General features: G+C 37.8%; 1 protein-coding gene across 2 annotated transcripts in view; it reads left to right on the forward strand.

Annotated features, from left to right (window-relative positions):
* LOC146000440 (heat shock 70 kDa protein cognate 4-like) overlaps nt 1-15,387 on the forward strand; it is a 36,525-nt gene extending 21,138 nt beyond the window's left edge. The window contains exons 1-4 of one of the 2 annotated variants that reach the window (XM_083138089.1): nt 3,310-3,470; nt 5,338-5,549; nt 11,763-12,121; nt 13,556-15,387. In XM_083138089.1, the coding sequence (XP_082994215.1) occupies nt 5,345-5,549; nt 11,763-12,121; nt 13,556-14,935 (1,944 nt within the window). In that variant the 5' untranslated portion in view covers nt 3,310-3,470; nt 5,338-5,344 and the 3' untranslated portion in view covers nt 14,936-15,387. Of the gene's footprint in view, nt 1-3,309; nt 3,471-5,337; nt 5,550-11,762; nt 12,122-13,555 lie in introns of those variants that run through there. The other variant, XM_083138079.1, reaches the window with a different exon arrangement.
* The last annotated feature ends 5,026 nt before the right edge of the window (nt 15,388-20,413 follow it).

Below are 20,413 nucleotides of genomic sequence, written 5' to 3' on the forward strand. Positions count from 1 at the left end.
TAAGAAGATCTAATGTATTAATTTTTTTTCTTGTAAAGTTTACTCCGAATTGTGCCACATGAACTTAACTTTAAACACACATTAGAAATGTTCTAGCCCATCAACTTTGGGGGCTGAGACCGCTAAACCATCAACTTTGTGGGGGCTATGACCGGAGACAGCAAAACACATGACTTATTACTATATACTAAGTATATAATTATTATTTACTATTATACATATATTAATCAGAGACATAATGAATTTAGCCAACGACTTGTTAAAGACTCTTTGGGAATCCCCTAAAAGAATGCAAATATTTATGAATATTATTGATGTGAATGAGAAGGCTGGCCACACTGGACTGCGACCACTTTGCCCTCGTCGGTGGACGTTGAGAGCCTCCAGTGTGCAACAGATCTTAAAGAACTATGAAAACCTTCTAAATTTTCTTGAGAAATTTTCTGAAGAAGATTCTACTTACGCAGGATCAAAATGTGCTGGATACCTGGAGACAATGCTTCACTTCAAGACATTTTTCTTTCTCTCTCTCTACTGACATGTGTGGCCTCCCCGATGGCGCAGTGGTAGCGTCGTCGCCTTGTAATCAAGGGGTCCCGGGTTCGATACCCGGTGGAGGCACAAGTGGTTCGGATCCCACTTTAAACTGTAGGTCCAGTCCCGATTAGCCTTACTGTGCATAAAATGGACTTAAAACACCAATTCAACAACAACAATTCTACTGACATGTGATGGGTCAAATTAAAGAGGTAAACTGTAAGATTCAGTCTCCACGCATTGGTGCTATAGAAGTGGAATCAAAACTAAAATACTTGACTGACATCTTTCAAGAAAAGCGAATGTGTTTTGAGCAGTTCTGACTGAAATGCACAGAGGGCAAACCGAGCCTCATTGATGAACCAGAATTGCCCCGGCAACGTCACGTCCCTAAGAGACTTGAAAATCCTGATATTGCCAAACATCACAAGTTCTACACTACAAAATAGTATTATAAATCAATATACACTGACGTGTGTGACACAGCAAAATCATGTGTTAAACAAGGGCATGAATCTACAGGACTACAAAAAATAACAGCCGTAGAGAAAGAATGCATCTCAACTGTGAACAGTTGCACAACAAACTTTCAGCAAACGCGAGAATTCTTTCGCCAAGATTTGGATGCCGATATGCTCTTCTTACACATGTCCATGCTTGGTGATATCGCCAAACAGAAGAGAGTGGTTCTAACTACCATGCGTGACATAAGGAAGTTTCTTTTGGAAGACATCACCCTCCAAGAGTTTCTGCTTGAAGTTGCCAAATTAGTGAGGACAGCCACAGCCGAAAGGTCATTCAGTGCTATTCGCCGACTAAAGACATATTTGAGATCTACAATGAGGCAGAAGAGACTAAGCAGCTTAGCGGTACTCCAATACATCAAACTGTGCTTGATAATTTGGACCTGAGACCGCTCGTTAATGAGTTCATAAAAAAATAACCGACTGCGTAGAGCAACTTTTGCTTTATTTTTAAATCATGTTCATATGTTTTTGTTGTGTATGTCACTTTAGCTATATCTTAGTGTACATGCTATTTTTTTATTATTGCAAAATTAAATAAAGAAAGTAAAATATTGTAGCAAGAACAAAAAAGTAAAACTATTTTCCTGCGATTTGTGTTAACATTTATGTAAATAATTAAATAAAACTGCTGAATATTGTAAATATTCGTTATTTTATGGGTACGTCAACACTAAGGTTATTTGCAAACCATCACATGTCTGTTGCGGACATTAAAACACACCCATGCCCTCGCCGGGACTCGAACCCGAGACCTCTGGATCAAAGCGAGTTGAGTCGACAACCCAACACGCTCGGCTACCGAGGCCGACATAAAACTGTTAGGTTGGTCTCTTAATGTAAATACATACTTCTCAATAAAAATGTTAATTGTTATCTAAAAAACAAATGAACAGACACAAAAGACGTAAAGAGACTTAGAAACATTTTCTAAACATTTTTCATGTTACATTTCATTTGCATGAGGAATATAATAGCTGCTTAAAAACTGCTATACAAAGACGTACTTTTTATTTTTTCAAAAAGGGAGGGAGGGAGTCATTCATTCATTTATTTCAGTGATCAGAGCCCCCCCCCCCCAATAATTTTGACAAGTCGGCGCCCCTGTCTGGGACACAGAATGTTGGTCTCATCTCGATTTTATTGAGATCTGTCTCATTCTCGGCCTCGTCTGGATAAGTCTCAAAGGGCCTGGTTTTATTCTAGTGTCGATTTTCCTAAGGTCATCTCTGTCTCGTCTCGAAAATTGCAGTCTGAGACTTGTCTTTGTATCATCCCTAGCTGGGGTGATTTTCTAGCGGTGGCGTGAATCAAAATTTGTAAACACGATGAAATGTTAGAGTATATATTTTTTGACCATTGACGATCTATCGCGTGAGAGCTACGACTACAAAATTTTATTATCCGCCATTGAATATGGAAGGATTCCCCCTTCCTCATGGGACACCCCAAACCCCTGATAATAACTTTTCTTGTGAGACCACTAATTCCTTTTTACAAAGGCCTAATTTGTGGTAATTAAATTTATCTTTAGGAACTTATTAACACTTTTCTATTTGGGACTTATAGTTCGTATTTGAGCACTGTGAAAAATTTACAGACATCCTCTCCCCCATCCGAGGGGCCAGGATGCGATCGCATACTGAAGTTAACAAATTGATGAAAACCAGTGTGCCAGTGTACGTACACAGCAGGCATAGTAATTGCATGCCCTGAAAATATAGTCCACTGTGTAATTATTTAAATTCTGTGTAATTAATCGCAAATAAGTTGATGAGACCCTATTAGTTTAATATTTTTAGTAATCCCCCTCCTCTAAATTAAAGGCAGAGAGAGAGAGAGAGTTGTAATTAAACCTTATCTCAAAGTGGACCTGCAGAATATCTTTGTGCAAGCATAACCCAAATCTAGTCCGATCCGAATCGCGGTAAAGTGAAAAATATTCAAGCGAATATAAAATTAACGAAGGATAGCGCGGCAGGAGTTCTTCAATGCAATGCCACATTCGAGTTTACCGCCTGAAAATTCGTGCGCTCCTAAGCCCGGACCACTTCGCGCTTAGGCCTCCTTTCTTGAAGTTTCTTTTTTAGCTTGATACTTGGATTATTTTTGAACTTTTATTATGTACTAGTTGGCAACTCTGTAGAATATTCTAGGTATAGGAGTGACGTTGTGTAAGTTTACGCAACCAATAGAAAGGAACGTAGATGTTTCGTTAGAAGCTGTGATTGGTCTATTCGCCGAAAGAGGTTTCGAGAACATTGAAGAACTTCTGCTAGAGCTAGAAGCAAGCTAAATTTTACAGGTCGTGCAAGTGGTGAAACTGTGGTAGCTCATACTTTTACTTGTGTTGAAATTGTCACGCAGAGGGAACGGGACAAAACATTAATAATTACAGGAGAAGTGAAAGTAAGTATCCAATGTTAGTAGCAAATAATGATAATGTATACGAATCACTAGGGTTTGACCGAACTAACCACGCGATGTCAATAAGTTGCTAGAAAATGCAGTAACATTTTGTGGTGAATTGTACCTTATCATTTACTGATTTACGCAGTGTTTACAGTTTTTGTTCGAAAGTAAATGTTGACAATGCACTATTATTAATGTAAGACTGTTAATTATTCGTATGCATCAATTCAACACGTGTAGTTGCACCGAAACAACCATAACTTTGATGTTGCTGTTTGGTTCTGTATTATTGAAACCACGTTATGCGAAAATTCGTGTGCAGAGGAAAGTGCAGTTGGACAAGAAATACGCTTATCGACGTTTAAAACTTATCTTTAAATGTAATTTCGTGTAACTTTAATATGGGACCTTTATTTCTGCTTTAGCTTAATGTGAGTGTGGCTTCACTGTTGTAATTCTGCTGATGGCATTTTTTTTTGTGTGTTTAGTTGGGTCTTTTATGCAGGGTGTTCAGCCTAAAACTTGACCATTAATATTAATTTGGAAAATTTTCATTCAACGATCCACCAAATTTCAAATTGCTGGCAATGCTTTGAAGCAATTTGTGTTATATTCTGAATTGCACCAGTAATGATCATATTTGTTTCCTATGTTCTGGTTACTTCTGTACATAAGTGTGGTGACCTCCTCTGAAGGCACTGAAATGTCATCCTCACTTCCATGTATAGTACACTCTGGTAACCGTAGGCAGATCCAGAATTTATTTGAGGGGGGGGCACAGCATGTGCTGACACACGCACCTACATATGCGAGTGCGTGCCCACGTGTGGGAGTTATACACCCAAGTCAAGGTATCTTTATTAGATAGGCCAGTCCCGATGTTCTGTGAAATTATCCCACAGTTCATAGCATGTTGTGACGTCATGTGGCGGCCAGAAATAATTTTGGTTTTGTTTGTTTTTACGTGAGCTTGTTGTTAAGTGAGTACATTTTAAATAAATTTTCACACTTGGTAGCACCTTCTTTGAAACTAACAATAATAATATATTTTGCCACCATAGCATGGAACATTTATGAAAGAAAACAAACTCTGAAGGCCAAGATTCTTTGGGTGAGTGACAACACTGGCACGGACAAACCTATATATTTAATTTATATTACTGGAGTGTGTGTTGTTTCTCTCATTTCTTTACCAGTATTATTTTAGGAATTTTCCTCAAAGAAAAAGGTTCCAGAAAAGTATATAAAAACAGTCTCATTCACAATGAGCGAAATTTCTTTAAATCGGATTTGAAGCTGATAAGTTTCTTGTTATGACTCATGTTTGAACTTTTAATTATTCTTGTTTTCTACCTCTTTAGGCTAATGCCAAGGACAAGTGTTGGTTGTATGAAATTGATGAAGGAACATATTCATGCCGACACTCGAAACAAATGCAATTGGTGATTGGCGAAATCGAGATGGTGGCTTAGCAAGTTCTTTCTTTAACATATATAAAGGAAACGTTGCTTGCACAAAATTAGGGCTAATTGCAGGAAGAAAATCACTTCTACAGCGATTTTGCCATTGTTTGTGTTTTGCACATTCTCACTTGATATGGACGGACAACTTATGCATAGCGCTAGTCCAAACTCTAGTATCCATAATTGTGGTTCAGATCCCACTGTAAACTGTAGGTCCAGTCCTGGTTAGCCTATTTGTGCATAAAGTGGACTTAAAACTCAAAACCGTGTTTGTTGTTATGTCCCTATCTTTACAACTCTGAAGTCTCTGCAATTGACTAATAAGATTTTTTTTTATGATTATTCACTCATATTGATAAGTAGTTAGATAACTTAAAATTATATTATCTTCCTTTATGCAGCTTCATCATGGCAAAAGCACCAGCAGTTGGTATTGATCTTGGAACTACATATTCGTGCGTCGGTGTGTTTCAGCATGGGAAAGTAGAAATCATAGCAAACGATCAGGGGAATAGGACAACTCCTAGTTACGTTGCATTCACAGACACAGAGAGACTCATTGGTGATGCAGCTAAGAATCAAGTGGCAATGAATCCAAACAATACAATATTTGGTGAGTGTGATCATTGTATATTTTTAAAATTATTGTATAAGTAGTTCTGCTCTGTGAGTCAGGAGCTGAATGTAGTGGAGTAAAGGTATTTAGATAGATGCTCATTCCAGTCTGTGGTATTATTAAGCTATGTTTGCTGGCTGGGTAACCTCATCTCATTGGTTAGACATGGTGAGTGGTTGACTCAGTGTTGTCACCAATGGTTCTAGGTTAGAGTCCTAGCCTGGGCATCCCTTCATGAATTTGTTCAAATCAAAATAATCTTCATTGTCACAGTTAGCCAAAAAAGGCAGGAAAATAACTTTAAAAAATAACGATATAGGTCATTTTGATATAGCATCATGTTGACTCTGAAATTAATCAATAACCATCACTTCGTTTTTGCTTAAACAAAATTATTTTTTTAGGTATAATTTAACAATACAGGGAATTCATCCAATTTGTTTGAAATTTGGGATACTTACTAATTTGGGCCTCGTAATCACGAATCTGCACTTAAAAGTTGGCGCTTATTTGGGGGCATGTGAATCCGGCCAATTTCTAACATACCTTTAACAGGGACTCTATAGAGAAAGCCGGGAGCCGGAGCGGAGGCGGGGCCGCATTAGCGGTTGGGGTCGGTAGGTCAATTACCCCAGGGGCGGAGCTCGAAATCTATGGGAAATTTGGAAATGGAGGGTGCAGAAATAAGAACTTAATTTAGATTATTTTGCTATTTCCATGTGTGAGCGCCAAATTTTAACTGCAGATTCGTGATTAGGGGGCCAAAATTAGTGAGTATGCCGAATTTCAAACAAAATGGAGAAATTCCCGGTATTGTAAAATCGCTCCTTTTTTTTATACGCCTGAACCTAATATTGTCACAAATATTTATTCATTTGCAATGATCCAGTTAAATTTATTTTTCCAACATTGTACACAGTAGCTCAAACAATTTTATGCAGGTTGGTACAGTTCAATGTGTGCACTGTTTGTAACTAGACAGATATCTAACGGGTACTCAAGCTTGCACCACGTGTTGATAAGCATGTCAGGTGTTATGGCCCCAACTTTGTCATAGATCAGTCGTCTCAAATCAGCCAGATCTGGAACTTTCATCCTGTACACAACGTCCTTGATAAACCCCCATGCAAAGAAGTCCAGCGGCGTCAGATCTGGAGATCGAGGGGGCCAGGCAGTGGGACCTTCTTTCGATCCAACACACAGGAAAAGTCTCTGAGAAGTGGGGGTAGGGGACCATCCTGCTGGAAAATGACGTTGGGAGGCATTTGTGTGACAGCAAAGTTCTCCAACATGTCACTGTAGACTCCATAAAAAAAAATAAAAAATGACTGATCACACCATGTTTATGTAATCCCAACCACAGTTACTTTTGGTGGGTCCCTTTCATACTCAGTCACTTCTTGTGGTGTCTCATTTCCCCAAACTCGGCAGTTAGTCTGTTGACTGTTCCACAAACGTGAAAGGTAGATTCATCACTGAACAGCACCGCATTAAGATAGTCATTGTTTTCGTCTACACGTTTCAACATTTCAACAGCAAAATCAAATCGGCTGCGCTGATCCTCTGGCTTAATGTGATGCAAAAGAGAAGTTTGTAAGCTCTCCTACTATCCATGACAAAAGTCAAATATACCTCATTGGAAAGCTACAAGTGTCTGCTTTTAGACAAAAGCAAGACAAAGTGATTTAACTGTCTGTTTTCTATTCAGACAAAAAGGTTCATAAAAGTGTAGTTCTTTTGGGTGTTTTTTTTAGGTAAGTCGAATTCAATTGTGTGTAGCTTCGTGTAAAACCATCGTAAAAATATGATTTTTTTGTGATTGAACCTTGTTTATGTGGAAATATCTTAGCCAAATATAAGGGTACTATCGTCGGTGGAACAGTCACAATTAATGATTAATTATGATGTTGCAATCTCGGTAATTGTCAGCCCAATGGTCAAGAAATGCATATCAAAATGATGGCCGTGGAATAAAAATCAAAACTTTGATATCTCATTCTTGCACACTGTGCGTATTGAAAACAACAGAGAATTGTTTTTCTTGGCAACCGGTTCCCGCGCAATTCACATCATTGCTAAGAACGCATGTAGAGCATTACCAAGCGTCACCACTTCCCCTTTAAGCTCCGCGTCCAAGCTTTGACACTGGAAATGAACAGTGTTTATATTCCTTCCATGAATTATTGCCTGAACTCCAACATACCCATAATAAATCTTACGTGCATTCTATCCAGGCAGTCTGTCTCTCACAAGTTCATACGCACTGTATTGAGTGATTGCAGTTCTGTGAAGTGACTTTTTTGCTGCATGAAAATGGCAAGACAATATCATATTGGTGCAAAATAAATTATAGTCAGTGCCAAGAGCTATTTCGACCAGGGGAAATGAATAGGCGCATCTCCAAGGTGTCAAGTGCACGGTGGAGTGTTTGGGGGTTACATCAGCACAGTGAAAAAGGTATATAAAGAAAAAGGGAACAACAAAAATTAGCATCGATTCAATATTTTATTGGGTGAGATTTTCCAAGGTGTGGTGAGAAGAAAGATACACAACTTTTATTTTAATTATCCAGTTCAACAGGGCCTCCTCCATGGCACGGTGGTAACGTCCTCGCCTTGTAATAAAGGGGTCCTGGGTTCGATACCCGGTGGAGGCACATAGTGGTTTGGATCCTACTTTAAACTATAGGTTGCATTTTTGCTAGAAATATATTTTATTAAAATGTTAGTTCGCATGAAGGCTTCAAATGCGCAATTTTTTAAATATAATTTATAGGCGTTGCTATTGCTAGTATGCACCTCGCTCTGTTTCCCTTTCTTATGAAATCGCTGTACATAGCGGGTGCATTATTAATGTATACAGAAAAGACTGGATCTATCTACTTCATTCAAATCGTCCTCATCAAACATTGTTTTACTCAATATATATGTTTAAATGTGCGACATAAAATAATACTGGGAAAATGATGTTCTCTTTAAGTACACTTTATGCACAGGTAGGCTAATCGGGACTGGACTTACAGTTTAAAGTGGGATCCGAACCACTATGTACTTTCGCTGGGTACGGAAGGAGACTATGTTCATATGAAGATAAAAAAACAAGAAAAAAAACACCTACAGTACAGAAGTACACCATTTGCAATATGATAAATATTTCTTTCATTATTTTATGTTGCGAGAATACTTTGGATCGGCTCTCGACGGAATGCACTGCGCGATTCTTGCAGCGAAGCAGCAATGCTGTGGAAGTTGCCTGCTGCCCGCGGAGTCTGAGACTGGCCGCACTCCGTCATACGTCATGCACCTGTTTACCATATTAGAAGTGCAAAAGAATAATTAATATCTGGAACCATATTTGATGTATACACGCCAAACTTCTGGAATTTGATCAAATGTGTTGTATCAACAGTTTTTTGCAATTTCATTGAATTTCTAATTATGCATTTCAAGTTTGCACGTTTCCCTAAAATGTCAATTTTTGAAGTATCTAGTAAAAATACGAATTTTATTTTTTTCTACAAAGGTGCAAAAATAATCAACTTCAGGTACACAAAATCTCAAGATTATATGTACAGTCAATTATGAACTGTATGGGGTTAAGTTCCCCGTACGTGAAAATTGGAAAGGAAAACTACACTTGTCAGTGAATTTTTCATTATAGGAAGAAAACCCACTTAAGAAAATTTTTCAGATAACTCTTACTAAAAAGTAGATACTTGAAGCTTTCCAATGAGGTATATTTGACTTTTTTCCTCCCATGGAGTACAATTTTACAAGCGTGTAAATAGAGGGCTCAATATTTTTGTCACGGATAGTAGTTCCCTACTAGCTCGTCTAATGGACTTACGTGGGCTCCTAGAGAATGCTTCGCATACACGATCCAGTCTCTTCATTCACATGCTTTTTAGGATGTTTTCCAGCTTGTGAAATCAAACTTCCCGTTTCTCGTAGAGTTTTGTCCCACTGATAAATGGACTTACGTGTGGGAGGGTCAACGTTCCATTCTCTTCTTGCACGCCGCCGCTGAACACGTGTTACTGATTTGAACTCTGTTAACCATAGCACACATAGCAGGTGTACGCTGCTTGACTTGCCAGAGCGTTGAACATTTGTGTGCATGCACAATCTATAAGCCTTGGTGCTAGCCTTGAAATGGTGAAAATAATATCTCTGGGGGACTTTCTATCGATTGAGCATTTACCCAACAACATAAAATGTATAGTTCCTTCTTTATAAGCATATATTTTTGTATACCTCTAGCCCGGACACCCTGTGTAAGTAGTGTGTCAGAGATGATTAGACCTAAGTTAGAGTAATGAAATAATTCAATTACCTCAGATGACATAATTGTATAGGTACAATTTCTGTGGTTGTTTTGAGAGGAGCATGAGCAAAAAATGAAGTAAAGTAAAGCAGATCAATCAACCAGTCAATTAGCAGTTGTATATTGTTGTCATGGCATTCCCCAGCTTTTTTAGTGCCAACCTCCAATGTGGAGTAATCATCTATCACAGCATACTACAACATAGGCCAGAAGTCCGAAATTCGAATCCCAGCCTGGCGTGAGTATTCTTTGTAGTCTCCCTTCAAATCACTCATCCTCATTGTTGCAATTAGTGAAAAGTGGTAGAAATGTGACTCTAAATAACAAAAATCAAAAGATGAAGAAAATAAGAACTGTAGGAAGTTGTAATAATATTAAGACAAGAAGTGTCTCCATCATATTATGGTGTTGCTCAAGAAACTTATTTCAGAATTTCAAATGGAGCTATATTTCTGTATAATTGTTGGAAGTGCACTAACATGTCAGGATACTTTTCTATCACATAAGTCACATTGAAATGTTTATTCTATTGTGATCTTGGATGGGTTGCATGTTTTACTTCACAACACAGCTTCAAGATATTGGAGCTTGGAGTACAATCTCGTCCTGGATGATTTTTATCACTATAGTATCTTATGAAGTGACAAGTGAAATCAAAAGCAACCATAGTTTATCACTCCAGTATGAGAGATCTAAGTGATCTGTTGTGTTACCTGGTGATGAATTAACAAAATTTCAGTGTTGACTTGGCATCATTGGAACAATTGGAAAGCCAATTAAAACCAATGGAAGTGCCCTTCCAGTCTCGTAAGCCAGAAAACAACAGCAATGGAACTGTGTGCTGATCACACATCTTCCAATGAAAATCCGGGCCTCCCCATTGGCACAGTGCTAATATTACCTTTTAATCAAGGTGTCACAGGTTCAGTACCCAATGGAGGCATGAAGTTGTCCGGATCCTACTTTATACTGTAGCTCCAATTCCAGTTAGCATATCTGGGCATAAAGTGGACTCAAGACAAAAACTAAAAATGTAAGCTGCTCTGTCAGTCTTTGCTGCCCTCAGAGGGTTCTTGCTTGCACCATGGAGTTAGTTTTTCCCTCTACTTTGAAGAAGCACAGCTATGTTATAAACTGAAAAATTAGATGTGCTTTCAATTCTTTGATCAGCATTCAGATAAATATTCATAGTTCTTCATGGACATTGTGACTACAATGTCCATATTTTTCATAAAATTTTCCTTGCGTGCTTGCCACACTGCACCTGCCAAGAGCACAAAAACAGGAAGGAACGAGCAGTTTTCTCCTGCCAATGCTGTTTGGAGCAGTGGAACTAACGTCCCCAAACCTCATCCTTTTAAATGGCCAGTTGCTTTGGCTCTCGCCCTCCCCACGTAAAATCTGGGAGAAAATGTGGCCATCAGAAGGGTGCAATGGAGAATGATCAGTAGCGTTCATAAACCAGTTTTTTAGTTATTTAAAGAATTTACCTAAATTCTGGTTTAGAAGCTTGTTTTAATATTTTGCACAATATATGATGAGTAATCATCCAAATTTTTAAAAAAATATGAAAAAGTTGGTTAACCAGCAGTAAACCTGGTAACATGGAGAATACATCACTGCATGTCTTTATTTTTTGTGAAGGTAATGTACTGAACATGAATGATTTTATTGAATATGAGGGCCAAAACCTCCAATTGTGCAAAGTGCATTCAATTTTTTAAAGTTCTTTGCACTTTGAGCATTTGAGCTTAAACTTTATTGCTATGCAGATGATTTTTCACATATCTTTCCATGTAGTGCTTAAGTTGGATAAGTCATGATTACTGTTTTCCATGTTTTTGATCAAAAGTTTATTTTATCATTACATTTTTGTCCTGTCTCCAGATGCAAAACGTCTGATAGGCCGTAGGTTTGAAGATCCATCTGTCCAGTCTGACATGAAACATTGGCCTTTCACTGTGATAAGTGATGGTGGGAAACCGAAAATTCAAGTCCAGTATAAGGGAGAGAATAAGAGCTTCTTCCCAGAAGAAATATCTTCCATGGTATTAACTAAAATGAAGGAAACAGCAGAAGCTTACCTAGGAAAGACTGTGACAAATGCAGTCGTCACTGTTCCAGCATACTTCAATGATTCACAGAGGCAGGCAACAAAAGATGCTGGCACCATTACTGGTTTGAATGTGCTTCGTATTATTAATGAACCTACTGCTGCCGCCATTGCGTATGGTCTTGATAAAAAGGTGAGTCTACTCTGAATTTTAGAATATATTTTTATACACATAGTGGAAGTAATGCATTGTTGGAGGTACAAAATATACTGGTTATTAGTATCTTGAAGAGTTTTTAACTAGATTTTAACATCCTAGCTTTTATGCTTTTGCAAGTTAATTGTGTTCGCTCCTTCATTCTCATTATCACATTAAACCTAGGCATGAAGTAAAACTTCATAAATAGAAACTCGCACAACCAAAGAATCAACTTGGAATTCTATTTTTGCCTTTTGCATCGTAAGGCAGGGAGGATAATTGAACTAATCAGGTTGGTCCAATTGCCATAGTGATGGGAAATTCTTGAGGTGTATTGCATTGCCAAACTTATGCCTCGGAGCAAAAGTTCAGGGTCTATGGCATAGCTAAATCTAATAGCCGCTGCTGATTAGGAAATAGAAGGGGGTTTTCCATTCTCTACCTGCGCTTAAACTGCAAGCAAAGGGTACATGTTGACAGCAGGAGATGTCATTTACAACTGGATAAAAATCAGGCATGTTTCAACACCTCTTTCTGCACTTCTAGACTCCCATATCTGTAGTCGAGAAGTCTGGGCATTTTTTTTTATCACGTGGGCTTTCAAAATGTTAATTTTAAAGGCATTGTTACCAGTGTTTTATGTAAGTCACATGACATAATAGTAATATTTTTTTTATTGAATTGAATATTGCATTTAAGAACAACACTTCATTTATAGTTTTGCATTTCTGTTGTGAATTGAGCAAATTTGATGAGTCCCTTCTTTACAAGTGCAACAAAAAAAATAAAATATTAAGTCAATTCTCCAAGCAATGGAGAAAATATATTATTTACAATTTTGTCTTATACTTGGTTGTACATATTTTTTTGACACTGTTGATAGTTGCAATAATAGCGTGAACAATGTTAGTGTGTTATAAATGTTTTTTAAAACTATGTGCAATATTACTGCAGAAAATATGTAAACTGTTTCAGTGCTTGGGAATGCAAGTAAAATGTAATCAGTAGCTTCCAGATGTATTATTTTTGCAGAAGGACTGCAAATTAATTTCTTTGTTGATCATATTATGCTACAAATACATCAACTATTCAGAACAATACACTTTTCCATAAGTAAAATTTTCAAGATGGTCAGAATTAATTCTTCTCTGGCAATAAAAGCTGCTGTAAGACCAGGGAAATCATGGTGGAAATATTGTAAAAGAATCTTATGTTTATATGGACTTCGTAAAACCCCCACCTTTCTTCATTCATACCATGCTTTATTTTGATTTATGTTCCTCCTGACATTCTCTTTTTTCTGTGTGTGTGGGGGGGGGGGGAGGGGAGGGAGGCACACTGTTTGAAAAGTTTTCATATTATGGGAACTGTAGTAGTATCTGTTTATTGTATATGTTGCCATGACATGCATATTCTTACTTTCTACAGGGTACCGGTGAAAGGAATGTTCTCATTTTTGATCTTGGTGGAGGGACATTTGACGTTTCCATTCTCACCATTGAAGATGGCATTTTTGAGGTTAAATCTACAGCTGGCGATACCCATTTGGGTGGAGAAGACTTTGATAACCGAATGGTCAACCACTTTGTTCAGGAATTCAAGAGGAAATACAAGAAAGACATGATAGTGAACAAGAGGGCTGTCAGAAGATTAAGGACAGCCTGCGAGAGAGCAAAACGAACCTTGTCATCATCCACCCAGGCAAGCATTGAGATTGATTCTTTGTATGAAGGTGTAGATTTTTATACTTCTATCACTCGTGCACGATTTGAAGAACTTAATGCAGATCTATTCCGAAGTACTCTAGAACCAGTGGAGAAGTCCCTGAGAGATGCAAAGATGGACAAAGCTCAAATACACGATATTGTTCTTGTTGGTGGCTCAACTCGCATTCCGAAGATTCAGAAGTTACTGCAGGACTTTTTCAATGGAAAGGAACTGAACAAATCTATTAATCCAGATGAGGCTGTGGCCTATGGTGCAGCAGTGCAAGCTGCTATTTTGCATGGTGATAAATCCGAGGAAGTCCAAGATCTATTGTTGCTGGACGTAACACCACTGTCTCTGGGCATTGAAACTGCAGGTGGTGTCATGACTGTCCTGATCAAACGCAACACGACAATTCCCACAAAACAAACGCAAACATTTACAACTTACTCAGATAACCAGCCTGGAGTTTTGATTCAAGTTTACGAAGGTGAGCGAGCAATGACAAAAGACAACAATCTTCTTGGGAAGTTTGAACTTACAGGAATTCCACCTGCACCACGAGGCGTTCCACAAATAGAGGTGACTTTTGATATAGATGCTAATGGAATTCTTAATGTCACAGCAATTGAGAAATCTACAGGGAAAGAGAATAAGATTACAATCACCAATGATAAGGGACGTCTGAGTAAAGAGGACATTGAAAGAATGGTGGATGAGGCTGAGAAGTATCGATCAGACGACGACAAGCAGAAGCAGCGCATATCTGCAAAGAATAATCTTGAATCTTATTGTTTTAACATGAAGAGTACGGTGGAGGATGAGAAGCTTAAAGATAAAATTTCAGAGCCCGACAAGAACGCAGTTCTGGAGAAGTGTAATGAGGTCATACAGTGGCTGGATTCGAATCAACTTGCCGAGAAAGAGGAGTTTGAACACAAACAGAAGGAAGTTGAGCAGATCTGTAACCCAATTGTCACAAAGCTGTACCAAGGTGGAGCCGGTGCTGGAGGTATGCCTGGTGGATTTCCTGGTGGAGCAGGTGCAGCTCCTGCTGGCGGTACTGGCGGTGCTGGTCCAACAATCGAAGAAGTTGATTAAATCTTTGTGCAGCACCTCTACGTATTAAAATCTGTTACTTTTCTTTTTAGTCAGCTGGCACAACAAATTTCATTGAGGTGTTTTAAATATTTATTTAATTGTTAAATGGGAACAATCTACAAAGGCTGTGTTAGAGTTATTGCTTATTTTATTCCCAATGTGTGAATATTAGAATTGCATTTTCGTTAATGTAACGAAATTGCCACAGGTAAAATAAGTGCCTTGAAAGTTTCTCATGCCCTATAGTTGTTTAAAATGTTCCTAGTCTAATATGTATTCTAGTCTTAAATGGTAACTTGTCAAAGCAGTATTTAAATTTTGAGAGAATATTTCAGATTTCAAAATATTGTTCAGTGAGAAAATATCCTGTTAACTTTTTACATAATTTTATCACATAATTATAGAACATTTGAATACAATCTTGCTCTATAGAAAATAAATTTTCAATCTTGTGCATGGCTTTCAATTGTTTTCTGTTGTGGCAAATTACACATGGTCTTTGAATGATATGGCTTATTAATTTCGTTCAAATACACTGTACTGCTTGCTTGCAAATAATGTCTGTAAGGCTTATATTTAACCTAAGTTTTTCAAAAATAGAAAAACACAATCTATTTTGTGTTCGTAAATTGTAAGAAAGTTGGAAATTTTTTAATTGGCCAGCTTTTGATCATGTCATATGTGGCATATTTCCACATTTTAGGGAATTATAGTTTCTTCTGTACAACGTAGGAGGTTACCCAGAATTTTCAATTGAAAGGTGAAATATTAAAGGCTGAACCACACTGAACTGCATTTCCAGTAGGAATGCTCTAGTTGGTGCTGAACAGGCTACCTGGGTGGAAATAATGACCGCTGGGTTGGCTGCTTTACTGGTTTTAAGGAATAGGCCATGTTCTAATTGCAACGGCTTTCCTCAGCTGGATTCTGTGGAACGGCCAATCAGAGCGAAGTTTGGCCATGTGGAGATATTCGGCAAGTTTCGCAAAGGAAAGTTTTTTTTGTCTGGTTTCTGAGTGTTGTTTTTGTTTGTTTCTCGATAGTAGAAAAAGAGATGATGTGCACTCATGTTCAGTTCATTAATAAAGGGTCTTAAAAATATGGGATATTTGGAAATGGAAAATAAAGGAAGAAGATTAACTTTAAAGCAAGTGTATTCATGAAGATGAATAGTACAGGGTATGCAATTAATTGTAAACATGATATTCATTCACAAGATGTCCTTCATGTTTTGAAGATGCCTACTGTTCGTGCCTACACATTCCTAAAGTCGTCGGGGAACATTGTGTTTGGGCAATGCGAGGTCATCCTGTTTGTTTCTGCTTCAAGGTTGAACCTGTTTCCTTGAATTTGCATACCCAACTTGCTATTGCATGCATGGATGGAACTTGTGCATGCAGTTGACAATGTCGCTGAAATTCTTGACGTGCAGCACTGACACTGTCGTTATTCTTATAATACGCTTTCACAGCGTATGCATGCTGTGCACCACTCCACTGCTCCATGAGAACTGAATGGCATTGCACCTGCTTCATGTTTTTTTACGTTACGTGGTGTCACATTCCTCGCAGTGTTGCAAAGTTACGATATCAAGAAATACCATATTTTTGAGACACCCTTTATTATGCAAAGCAATGAGATATGTACATAACAAATATGATTAGCTGATAATGAAAATCCGTATTGTTACAAGTGTATTAAATGTTTGATATATTTAGTTGAACAAAATATTTTTGTTATGAATGAATCCTGCAAAACTCTTGGATGAATATACATACCAGAGTTTATTAAAAAGGTTGTTCAGCATGCTTTGATTACCATATTAGAGACATTTTCTAGTCCATACTTTTCTTTTAATAACGGCAGTTATTCTCCTACAGCATTCTTCAATGGTCCCATCTTTTTAGATTGTCTGCTCTGCGCAATGTCTTATGGGAACAAAAGTATTCAGACGAGTACGGTAACAAGTATCGTGTGAGGCGAAAACTAGCGGATGGGTAGCCAGCCAGTCCAGTGCCAGCTAGAGCATTCCTACTGGAAATCCAGTTCCATGTGATTCGACCTCAATTTAGCTGAAAACTGACCATATGTTAGGCTTTTGGTAGAAATTGGACAAATCCAATGTCCATCATAAGGATACACTGGTCAACAGCCAAAATGCGACATGAGTGATATATACAATTTCTAGTCAATAGTCAATATTCGTCCCCTAAATACGAAACTGTCGTTAAAAATCGCAATTGACTAATTATAATTGAGTTACAGGGCATTGTTGATTTTGAGAAGTTCCCTATATATATGGTATTGCATAGCTCTAAGAAGTAAATGTTGAGTTTTTCTTTTCTTATCTTATTATTTTTATTTGTTGTAAAGAAACTGGGAACTGTTCAAGATCAGCCACAAAACCTCTTTATTCATTGTTTTGTGAGGTGTTAATTTGTGCAGACATGATTGTGGCTTTATAAAACTACGTTGAGTGTGTGCATTTATCAAATATCATGTTTGCGTATTACGTGTTCCGTTTCTGGTAAGGTTGACATTTAATTAAATTGCTGAGTGATGTTTAAAAATGCCATGTAAATGCATTATCAATGCTAACAATGTCTGTTATGTTTGTGGTCAAATTGTGTTTTCTGGACAGCGGAGGAATATTACCCCTGCTGTAAGAACAGCCTACAATCTATATTTCGGTAAATACTGCAAATTTGGAGATGAAGATAAGACTTGGGCTCCACATTTCCGTTGTAAGACCTGCTACACGAATCTGCTGGACTGGATGAATCACAGAAGACCACCAATGCCATTTGCTATTCCCATGATTTGGCTGGAGCCCACTCATCATACAGACGATTGTTTTTTGTTTTTTTGTATGGTCCCATCAATACAACGTATGTCCAATACTAAAAAGAAGACAATTGTATTTCCAAATATTCATTCTGCTTCTCCTCCTGTGACACATAGTAATGAACTATCTGTTCCAACACCCCCCGAATCTTATTCCGTAGACTCACAAGACGAACCATACGATCCATAACCTTCCACATCTACAGATCCAGACTTTGCAGGTGATGTTAAACTTACAGAACAGCACAAGGTTAGCTGAGGCAGAGCTATTAGCCTCCAGAGTTCAACAATGGAATTTTCTGGCTAGTAATGTGAAGGTCTCATTATCGTGATGGTCAAAAAATGTTGGAAGAATACTTTTCTACCGAAGGAGATCTGATATACTGCAGTGATATTAATGGGTTATCTGCGAAGAGTGGCGGTTGTTCATAGATGCATCGGTATAAAGTCTAAAAGCTGTACTGGTTCATAATAGCAATCAATTGACGTCAATCCTTATTGGTATTCTATGTAAAAGAAAGAATCGTATGGTAGCCTACAATTCCTCCTTCAATCAATTAAATACAACAACTAGGTGCATACCTATGGAAAGTATGTGCAGATTTGAAAGTCATTGCTATTTTAACTGAACTCCAACAAGGCTATACCAAATATTGCTGTTTCCTCTACGAATGGAGTAGCAGAGACAGAGCTTCTCATTTTATTAAAAAAAGGATTGGCTATTACGTCAAAGTATGGAAACTGGAAATATGAATCGTACATAATGAACCTCTCGTTGAATCTGAAAATATTATACTTCCTGCACTTCATATAAAGCTTGGACTGATCAAAAACTTTGTCAAAAAGTTGGATCGAAACTCTTTGGTATTCAAATATCTACTTAACAAATTTCCAAAAATCAGTGAACAGAAGATCAAGGAAGAAATTTTTGTGGGCCCTCAAATTCGTCAACTTCACCAGGACGAGATCTTCGAACACCTGCTAAGTGATGTTGAGAAAGGTGCATGGAGTTCTTTCGCTGAAGTCTCCAACCAATTTTTGGGAAACAAACGCATGAAGACTATGAAAAACTTGTAAATAATTTGGTTCATCGGATCAAAAAATGGGTTGCAATATGTTCCTTAAATTGCATTTTCTACTCTCATCTCAATTTCTTCCCGAAAAGTTGTGGGGAGGCAAGTAATGAACACAGTGAGCATTTCCACCAACAAATATCTGTAATAGAGAAAAGATACCAAGGGAAATGGGGTAGAGGAATTCTTGCCGACTATTGCTGGACAGTAACCAGGGATGATCCTGAACTTCACTACAAGAGGGAAGCAAAGATGAAGCGGATTTAATCCCACGTAAGTAGTAAAGAACACACCATACAGTAGTATAGTAGAAAATATTTATTTTGTGTTTAATGTAAAAACTATGATTCATGAATTTACTTGGAGAGGCAAATGGAAATGTACCCACGTTTTGTACTGTTCGCATAATACAGTTCAAGTGTAAAAGTCACATGCACACCAAGCATACGTCATTCCACTACGTTGGAACATTGGGAGACCCGACTTTTCGACAATACCTCGTATAATTCTTAAACCGGGAGTCGATGGCATTTTCATTGTCAGTTTCGTGTTCAGCATCATGGATTGATAAAGAAAAATGAATTTTCATCCATGTCGCAAAAAAAAAAAAATTGTTGACCAGTGATATCAGCCAAAAGTGACATAACAGAATCTGTATAAATTACTTTCACAATCTTTATCCCACAGAACTTGCTGATGTAGTGTAGGCAAACAATGTATTGTGCTGTAAGGAAAAACATGTCCGATATTTTGCATTGATTTCAAGCAGTGGCATAGTGCAGTTGTCAGTGATCCAGCATCACAAGGTCATTTGAAATATACTAGAAAGAAATAAAACAGGCTCTGGTCTTGAAAGACAGGTAATGGAGTGGTGATGGGATTTTCTAGACTGAAAATTAATCACTCAATGAATTGCCAATCCGAAGGACTTGATCCCCAAAATGAGGTTACCACTCAGATATGGAGTTTAATGTTAGTGGACTTCCATATTTATTAATCATAATTTTAACGATACCATTTCTTTTTGATGCATCACATAACATTCTTTTCTGCACAATAAAACACCCTACATTTCAATATACTTATTTTACAAAGCAACTTTTTTTGTTCGTAAAGTCTTCCCAATGCTTAAAATTTCCCAATTTCCCTCTACTGTTGACAAGAAAAGCTCACCAGGTTAGGCAGCGAGAGCCTAGCGCACATCTGGCACTATGAACTCCCTCTGCTGTATAGGTAAAAATACCTATTTTAAAAATAATCACATATTCGAGGGTATCATGATTAGCTAAAATGAGAGCAGAGGTTAATTCTTAGGAGCAAGAAAAATAATTTCCAAAACTAAAATAAAGAGAAAAGCAATTGTTTATTGGTTTGGTTTATTTTACTTCGCTTTTCTGCCACTTTTGGCTAATTGCCAAGATGAGGATGAGTGATGAATGATGAAACTGATGAAGGGACATTGACAAAGAACATCCATGTCCTGGCTGAGATTCAAATTCTAGACCTCAAGCGTTGTAGGATGCTGTGCTAACCAATCTGCCACGAAGTTCGGCGAGGAGAA

The sequence above is a fragment of the Lepisma saccharinum genome, chromosome 1 (assembly GCF_977018435.1).
Source record: "Lepisma saccharinum chromosome 1, izLepSacc3.1, whole genome shotgun sequence".
In the NCBI taxonomy this organism is placed as follows: Eukaryota; Metazoa; Arthropoda; class Insecta; order Zygentoma; family Lepismatidae; genus Lepisma; species Lepisma saccharinum.